At 49.3% G+C, this 9,763-nt stretch overlaps 1 protein-coding gene across 1 annotated transcript; it reads right to left on the bottom strand.

The window, feature by feature from the left end:
* Nucleotides 1–2,379: 2,379 nt before the first annotated feature.
* Nucleotides 2,380–9,364, bottom strand: LOC147718755 (uncharacterized). Its single transcript, XM_086967235.1, has 2 exons — nucleotides 8,779–9,364; nucleotides 2,380–2,405 (listed from the first exon to the last, which is right to left on the bottom strand). Exons 1-2 carry the CDS (start codon nucleotides 9,362–9,364, stop codon nucleotides 2,380–2,382), a joined length of 612 nt encoding a protein of 203 aa, XP_086823361.1.
* Between the last annotated feature and the right edge of the window lie 399 nt (nucleotides 9,365–9,763).

Below are 9,763 nucleotides of genomic sequence, written 5' to 3'. Positions count from 1 at the left end.
ACCGCCTTCCTGGCCAGACAGGCTCGCTTTGGTTTACTCAATCTCCGGACTATACTCCCAAGTCGTTAGTGGTAGAAAGGGAGCTTCTAGGAGAGTACCACCTGATCTCTTTCCTATCCAGCAACCACAACTCATCATCGGGTAAATATATTTTGCACAACTCCAAAAGGGCACTCTTGAAAATCAATAGAAACCTAGACATCCCGATCTCTAACTCAAATATGACCTCCCTTTGGAAAAACCCCAAAATTAGAATCCAAGGCTCCCCAGCTTGCTGGTCTCAATGAGCTTCTAAGAGCATTCACTTCCTGAAAGCCCTAGGGCCCCCCAAAAATCCTCTATCCTTTAGAGAATTGAAAAACGCATTTCATCCTGCAAAACATAGCTTTTTTTTAATTTTTGAAGCTTAAGGTTTCTCTTTCTAAACTAAAGCTTTCAAACGATGACCCTTCCCTCATCAGGATCATCTAATGCTTTAATAAATACAGCTACCAGGCCTCCAAGCTCGACCATCTTATTCTAACCAAAGTCCTCCACCACACCCTCTAGACTCCAAGCTAAATGGGATCCAAACAAAACTATTACGTCACAATCTTGGCAAAGGATTTGGAGGTCAGTGGTCTCATATAAAATATTCCCCTCCCTTGTAGAGACGAAATTCTGGTTACTACACAGGACCTTCTGGGCCTAGGCACGCCTCCACAAACTCTCCCTAAGAGAGACTCTAAGTTGCTGGAACTGTAATGACCCTGTGGTTGATCTCCCTCACCTTCTCATTTACTGCAGAGTGGCTGGTCCATTTTGGGATTCAGTGTTTAGCTTTATTCACAATATCTGCCGAGTCCCTCTGTAGCGATCATTTTTAATACTACTAAAGGGATTTTTAGATCCGAACATCATATTCTGCAACAACAGTCTATTAATTGATATCCTTCTCACTGCTGCCTGCAAGTCTATTTTAACTAACTGGGAGAACACTGCCGCCACCTCCTTTCAACCCTGGATAAACTGGATCTCCTTTCTGAGAGGGGCAGATTAAACCTCATTACAAAACTCCCTGTGGATTATATCCAATACATCGATCTGGAACTCCCTTGATAACTATTTTGCCACTTCCAAACCACAGTGATTCTCTATTCCCACCCCCTATACTCCTGTGCATGTGCCCTCTCTCGCATGGGTATAAATATGAGAGAGGGGATGCGCCTTGAAAACGTTGCACTTTGGAACTACAGCCCCTGGTTTTGCACACCAAACTTTACCCCCCCCTCCCTCCTGACTCGACTGGACCTGTGTGAGAGGGGCTGCGGAGGCCAATACTTGTGAGGCAGCGCAGGAGCGCTATAAAAACCGCCAGTATCTCCCACAGTGCGGGACTCGCCTTGAAAACTTTGCACTTTGGAACTACAGCCCTTAGTTTTGCACACTGCACTTTACCTCCGCTCCCTCCTGACCTGACTGGAGCTGTGTGGGAGGGGATGTTTAGACCAACACTCGTGAGGCTGCACAGGAGCGCTATAAAGCCGCCTGCATCTCCCGCAGCGCAGGTTGCGGGTGTGGCATGCCCGGACTCGACCCAGGCCAACACTGGGCCAAGACGGGCCAATATTCGCCCGTCATCGATCGGAAGAGGCCGGGCTACGCCACGGCTCTTGGTTTTCGGTTAGACTTTGCCCTTATGAAGGTACTGTGTTCTTGATACAATTCTTACAAAGTTCATGGACAACTTTAAGCATTTGGTACTCAGAAACATTCAATCTATCCCCATTTGACTATTAATAGTTTCTTCGGGTCCCTCCTAAGTACCCTTGAGAGTTTGACCGGCATTACAAGATTGGACAAAGTATTTGAAATTAAAGTGGATATATATTCATAGGCATTTTATACTTCGAAGCTGTTTAAAAATGGAGAAGAGAAAAATACCTATTACCCAACATAAGAAAAAAACAGACTAAAACGGGGGAAGTACCTTGTTTAACACTATTAAATTACCTGACAGGAGCCATGGGTGCTATAGAACAGCCAATTGTAACAGTGGAAAAGGCTATGAATCGAGATAAAGCTACCATTGATGGTGGCCCCATTTTAGATGATAACAACCAAGGGTTAACTGACCTACCGATTGAAAGGCACAGTAGAGATGATAAAACAAATGGTCGCGTTACGAACATTTCGGAACATATCATAGATAGTGATTATGAAAGTGATTCTCAACCACCTTTTAAGCATCCTAGAAACCCAGATATTTCACTTAAGTTGGACAGGGAAACTAGTATAAAGGATATGGTAACCCCTGAGCAATATAAAAAAGGGCCCCATAGAAAGATAAGACACTAGAAATGAATATGACGAGCGGTTGGGAGAAAGCTTTAGCCAGCTCTAATTCTCATACACAGAAGGAAGTGCTGAAATTGAAAAGCAAACTGGAGGCCTTTGACATTAATCTTAGGGAGACCCTAAATAGCCAAGGTGGCAAACTGGGGGCAATGGAAGACGCTTTATCTAAATGTCTGGATAGATGTCAGTCTATTTTACCAGATCCAACTAATAGTTAAAGCAGCCGCCCAGTCAATATAAATCCTAGTACTCGGTTAAATACCTACATTGCCAACAATGCCACTAATAAGCGTCCGATTGTGGAGAGAGAAACTCAAGATATTGAGGGAAACCCACCTACACTTAATGCTGATGTAGGGGCAGGACATATGCTAACTCCTTCGAGTGAGTCTGTATCTAATCAAGTGGATGGTCCTAAGGGGAGTAACCAGCCTAGATTTGTGGGCGACCCCGAGCTTGTTCATTCGACAATTTATATAGATCTACCGCCAGCTGTAACCCCCTATACCGTGGTATTAGCGAATGTCCCCAGAGTGCGCCGTGGGGTGGTCGAGTCTTGGGAGACTTTGAGAAATAAGTCTTTATCCTGGCTTGGTGCCCAGACTGGACTAACAGGAAGACTCTTTTTAGAGTTCAAAATGGCCAGAAGGGTGAGTTGGATAGGAAGGGGGCGCAAGGACTAGGCTGGTGACTGTGGTATATTAAACTTCAAAACCCTGCAACTTATTCAGACGTTCCTGAGCAGGGCTGGAAATCATTTAATATCAGCACAATATATTAATACTGTACCATTAGGGTACTTTTACAAACCCAGTTATTTTAACAATACAAAATTAAGCAGGGAGGTCCCCATTGCAACTCACAATTCCATGTTTGGATTCCCAAATCATAATCGTTTTGATGTGCTACCAAATTTGGAAGAAGTGGACTGCCTGAATGCACCAATTATTATTATGGCTGAAACTAAGGACATGAAATTGATTTCCACATTAGGTGGCCTTACGGGTTCCTTGCCCGAGAATGCTACTGACATATTTGTTACTGTTATATGTGTTCAAGTTAACACACCGGGTATAACTCATAGGGATAGTGATTTCACACAGGGAGCAGGACCAATTGTTAGTTATGATAGTGTAGGGAAACATAACACACTTGATATTTACTCACTGTCTTCTACATGCTACATGGATGTTCTGACTTCACATAATAATAGAACCATTATCGATTTGTCAATTATAACGGTTGCCCCAATATTATCCCCTATATCAGAAGCCAACCATTTAACGCCTATTAGTGGTGAAAGTAGAGACACAAATGTCAGAAGCAATGGGAATGGTAGGGGTAGCTATGTGTTTTGGAATGTTGCTGGTTTAAAATCTAAGGTGACAAATACTGCATGGAATGACTTTGTCCAGAAATTTGACATCATCAGCCTCCATGAAACTTGGGCGGTGGAGCCTATCCAAACAAATGGCTACAAAACCCTGCACACACCAGCTGCAACATCATTGCATGGAAAAGCAAAGGGGGGGGGGGGTCTCTGCACTTATGTTTCAAACTTAGCTAAATTTGGCAGAATTATTATAATCGCCGAGGATTGTTTTTATCAGAGCATCAGTCTCCCTGTGGATAAATCTGACATTGTGATCATAGTGAATTAATATAATAATGTTCCTCATGAGTTATTTGAGGGAATTTTGAAATCCATACACTGTCATTTACAAAATCTACAGGAGTCTGCAAATAAGGATTTATTCATAGTATGGGGTTGGATTTTAATTCTGTTAGGGGCTCATTAGGGTGGCGGACGGAAGTGCCTCCGCCGCCCCGGAGCATGCGGAACATGCCTATTCTCCGTCCGCCCGTCGCGGACACTCCGTCCGCCAAATCAGGATAGGAAATATGGGCCAAAATCCGTCCGCGGCGGTAGATCACGGTCCGCCGCACTACCACACCCAACCTCGCGGCGGACGTAACCTATCCAGAGACTCCGCCGTACGGACTGACGTCTAGGACCGTCCTCCAAATCAAGATGGCGGAAAATACACATAAAAGCGCTGCGGAAAAACAACCAGCCTGAACACTGCGGATGCCCCACAGCGACCATCCCCACCACGAGCCGCTCGCCGACATGGACCCTGCACTACACGCTTACCCGATACTCTTCGCGATCCACCACGTCCTAGTCTTGGCCCACCATCGAGGACGACGCAGGTAGGCTACAAACCATTCGCTGTCTGGAGAGGAGTACCTGCAAGGTCCGTGACGTAGGGAGGGGGGAGTGACATGTCCCGGAAACCACAGATTTGTGTATAGGGCAGCGCCTCCAAGGGTCGTGACCCAGGTAGGGGGGAGTGACATGTATCTGAACCCACTGCCTTCAAGTAAATACAAATACACACCACCATCACACACGCAAGAATGACTCCGACAACCCACGACACATGATTGTCAATTTTATTTACGCATAATCGGAGTAACATCACAGTCTCGGCTCGAGCATGGCCAGTGTGGACACCAGAGCAGGTACATCAGAGGGCAAACATCAGTATGAGGATAGCTACAAGGTAGTGTGGACACCAGAGCAGGTACATCAGAGGCAGTACATCAGTATGAGGATAGCAACAGGGCAGTGTGGACAGTAGAGCAGGTACATCAGAGGCAGTACATCAGTATGAGGATAGCAACAGGGCAGTGTGGACACCAGAGCAGGTACATCAGAGGCAGTACATCAGTATGAGGATAGCAACAGGGCAGTGTGGACACCAGAGCAGGTACATCAGAGGCAGTACATCAGAGGGCATACATCAGTATGAGGATAGCAGCAGGGCAGTGTGGACACCAGAGCAGGTACATCAGAGGCAGTACATCAGTATGAGGATAGCAACAGGGCAGTGTGGACACCAGAGCAGGTACATCAGAGGCAGCACATGAGAGGGGCCAGGTGCATCAACAGTCCATGGCATTGAACAGCTACATCAGAGGCAGCACATGAGAGGGGCCAGGTGCATCAACTGTCCATGGCATCGAACAGCTACATCAGAGGCAGCACATGAGAGGGGCTAAGTGCACCAACACTCCATGGCAAGGCACAGGTCCATCAGAGGCAGTACATCAGAGGGCATACATCAGTATGAGGATATCAACAGGGCAGTGTGGACACCAGAGCAGGTACATCAGAGGCAGTACATCAGAGGGCATACATTAGTATGACAATAGCAACAGGGCAGTGTGGACACCAGAGCAGGTACATCAGATGCAGTACATCAGTATGAGGATAGCAACAGGGCAGTGTGGACACCAGAGCAGGTACATCAGATGCAGTACATCAGTATGAGGATAGCAACAGGGCAGTGTGGACACCAGAGCAGGTACATCAGAGGCAGTACATCAGAGGGCATACATCAGTATGACAATAGCAACAGGGCAGTGTGGACACCAGAGCAGGTACATCAGATGCAGTACATCAGTATGAGGATAGCAACAGGGCAGTGTGGACACCAGAGCAGGTACATCAGAGGCAGTACATCAGTATGAGGATAGCAACAGGGCAGTGTGGACACCAGAGCAGGTACATCAGAGGCAGTACATCAGTATGAGGATAGCAACAGGGCAGTGTGGACACCAGAGCAGGTACATCAGAGGCAGTACATCAGAGGGCATACATCAGTATGACAATAGCAACAGGGCAGTGTGGACACCAGAGCAGGTACATCAGAGGCAGTACATCAGTATGAGGATAGCAACAGGGCAGTGTGGACACCAGAGCAGGTACATCAGATGCAGTACATCAGTATGAGGATAGCAACAGGGCAGTGTGGACACCAGAGCAGGTACATCAGAGGCAGTACATCAGAGGGCATACATCAGTATGACAATAGCAACAGGGCAGTGTGGACACCAGAGCAGGTACATCAGATGCAGTACATCAGTATGAGGATAGCAACAGGGCAGTGTGGACACCAGAGCAGTTACATCAGAGGCAGTACATCAGAGGGCATACATCAGTATGACAATAGCAACAGGGCAGTGTGGACACCAGAGCAGGTACATCAGATGCAGTACATCAGTATGAGGATAGCAACAGGGCAGTGTGGACACCAGAGCAGGTACATCAGAGGCAGCACATCAGTATGAGGATAGCAACAGGGCAGTGTGGACACCAGAGCAGGTACATCAGAGGCAGTACATAAGAGGGCATACATCAGTATGAGGATAGCAACAGGGCAGTGTGGACACCAGAGCAGGTACATCAGAGGCAGTACATCAGAGGGCATACATCAGTATGACAATAGCAACAGGGCAGTGTGGACACCAGAGCAGGTACATCAGATGCAGTACATCAGTATGAGGATAGCAACAGGGCAGTGTGGACACCAGAGCAGTTACAGCGGAGGCAGTGCATCAGAGGGCATACATCAGTATGACAATAGCAACAGGGCAGTGTGGACACCAGAGCAGGTACATCAGATGCAGTACATCAGTATGAGGATAGCAACAGGGCAGTGTGGACACCAGAGCAGGTACATCAGAGGCAGCACATCAGTATGAGGATAGCAACAGGGCAGTGTGGACACCAGAGTAGGTACATCAGAGGGCATACAACAGCAACTTACATCACACCATCAGGTGGATTGCGTGAAGTACCCGCATCGGACACACTGGCAGCACCAGAAACCGGAGTGTGGCACACAGCCACAGATGTAGTGACTGACACGTGAGCCACAGACCCAGATACACTGCCAGCACCTGATACATGAGTGTGAGACACAGCCACAGCCCGAGTGACTGACACATGGCCCATAGACCCAGATACACTGCCAGCACCTGATACAGGAGTGTGAGACACAGCCACAGCCCGAGTGACTGACACATGGCCCATAGACCCAGATACACTGCCAACACCTGATACAGGAGTGTGAGACACAGTCACAGCCCGAGTGACTGACACATGGCCCATAGACCCAGATACACTGCCAACACCTGATACAGGAGTGTGAGACACAGCCACAGTCCGAGTGACTGACACATGGCCCATAGACCCAGATACACTGCCAACACCTGATACAGGAGTGTGAGACACAGCCACAGCCCGAGTGACTGACACATGGCCCATAGACCCAGATACACTGCCAACATCTGATACAGGAGTGTGAGACACAGCCACAGTCCGAGTGACTGACACATGGCCCATATACCCAGATACACTGCCAGCACCTGATACAGGATAGGGCTCAACTGATACACTGCCACTACCTGACACATGCGAGTCAACTGCAGCGGCGCCACTGGGACCACTGAAATGATGAGCCACAGGGCTGTATGGTCCAGGAGGCAGGGTGGCTCTGGGAGCGGGGGATAGTTGCAATTGTCCGACATCGGATTGGGCATGTGTCAATGCTGTGTGTCTACGTTTCTTGTGGACATGTGACTGCACCATGGACAGGACAGGACTGGCAAGTGGGCCGGACTGCGAAGAAATATCACCCACCATGGGAGGTGCATCTGCTGGCGGGGGAATGCTCTCTGGGGAAGTGCTGGCACCTGCTTGTCGTTTGCTGTGTGGCTGCCTTGTGGCCTGTGCAACATGTGTCATGGGGGATGCTACTACAGGGTCCACCTGCATCCGTTCCTGATGGTCCCTGATGGGAGTGGAGGTAAGGGGTGACTCCACTGCGGAGACATCTGTATTCCGTTTCCCAGAAAATAGCAGCCTCAGTGCATTAATGGGTGATGTATGCCTGTCCTTGACAGCGCCACTGTCCATGGGAGATGCCTTGGCCCTTGGATGTTCTATTTCCATAGGAGTAATGTTGTCTGCGGACTTTCCCTGTTCCCTGGATGGTGCCCTCATCCAGGCAGCAGACTTGTCGACTGTGGTGTACATATCCCCAGGACACACCTTCTCCCTGTGTGTGTCCCTGCCCCTGGGAGTGTCCGTGCTCTTCTTAGGTGCGTTTGTCTTGTGACTGTCCTTGTCCCTGCCCTTGGTAGAAGCTCCTTCCTTCCTAGTCTCCCTGCCCCTGGGAGTGTCCATGCTCTTCTTAGGTGCGTTTGTCTTGTGACTGTCCTTGTCCCTGCCCTTGGTAGAAGCTCCTTCCTTCATAGTCTCCCTGCCCTTGGTAGAAGCTCCCTCCTTCCTAGTCTCCCTGCCCTTGGCAGTGGCTCCTTCCTTCCTAGTCTCCCTGCCCTTGGGAGTGTCTCCTTCCTTCCTAGTCTCCCTGCCCTTGGTAGAAGCTCCCTCCTTCCTAGTCTCCCTGCCCTTGGCAGTGGCTCCTTCCTTCATAGTCTCCCTGCACTTGGGAGTGTCTCCTTCCTTCCTAGTCTCCCTGCCCTTGGGAGTGTCTCCTTCCTTCCTAGTCTCCCTGCCCTTGGTAGAAGCTGCCTCCTTCCTAGTCTCCCTGCCCTTGGCAGTGGCTCCTTCCTTCATAGTCTCCCTGCCCTTGGGAGTGTCTCCTTCCTTCCTAGTCTCCCTGCCCTTGGGAGTGGCTCCTTCCTTCCTAGTCTCCCTGGCACTGGGAGTGTCCGAGCTCTCAAGAGATGCCTTCGTCTTCTGAATGTCCTTGTCCAAGTTAGTGTCAATGGAAGTGGGAGTAAGGCTTGTTTTGGGAATACCTTGTGTGTAGGATGGCTGTGCAGCATGTGTAGCCATTACACCCATACCCTCTGTTGGCTCATGTGTGTGTACTCCACTGTATCTGACGTTGTGTTTGTGAACAGATTTAGCTGACCTAGGGGATGGGGTCTGAGGCCTCCGTGCCTTGACGTGCTGGCTGACGCTGCTTCTAGTGCAATAACCTGTATTAGAGTCCTGGTCAGAATATTCACTCCCCCCTGAGACATCCAGTGTTGTAGATGGTGTAACAGAAGTACCACCCAGTCCATGCGACTGTACAATGGCAGATGACACACTGTTAGCCAATGACTGCACTGTCCTGTGTACACCAGCCAGATCACCATGCATACCTTCCATGAAAGCCACCACCTGCCCCAACTTCCTATCGTGGTCTTGGAAAGCATTTATCATATTGGTCTGCCCCACACACAGCTGTTGCAGCAGATCAACAGCCTCTGCACAAAGAGCATTTTGGCTCACCGAGGCTGGGGCAGCGGTGCCGACACCGAACGCCACTCTGCTCCCCCTACTCCTGCGTGCACGAACAGTACATGGTGCAGTTGGCGGCAGGGTGGGCCTTGTGTGCTGTGTTCCGACCGAAGGTGTTGATTGCCCACTCCCAGTCTGTGACAACAGTGCTGACTCACCAACACTGTCTGAAGATGATGACGATGTTGTCTCCACATGCGAGTCCTCCGGGACGGTCCTGTCCCCCTCTCCGGCGCTGGCCCCTTCAGTGTCAGTCTGCGTGTGTGCGACGTCTGATCCGGATGCATTGCCTTCTATCATCTCCTCCGTCTGTGGCTGAGT

This window comes from Lissotriton vulgaris, chromosome 4_1 (genome assembly GCF_964263255.1).
Source record: "Lissotriton vulgaris chromosome 4_1, aLisVul1.2, whole genome shotgun sequence".
Lineage (NCBI taxonomy): Eukaryota > Metazoa > Chordata > Amphibia > Caudata > Salamandridae > Lissotriton > Lissotriton vulgaris.
Note: the sequence above shows the minus strand (reverse complement) of the source record. Positions and strands in the feature narration are given on the sequence as shown.

Excerpts from the sequence above, each read along its gene's own strand:
- LOC147718755 (XM_086967235.1), bottom strand. The coding sequence starts at position 9,364 with ATGATAAATGCTTTCCAAGACCACGATAGGAAGTTGGGGCAGGTGGTG. Across the intron at positions 2,406-8,778 it reads GGAAGGAGACACTCCCAAGG|CACTTCCTTCTGTGTATGAG; the intron begins GCAGGGAGACTA and ends TTTCAATTTCAG.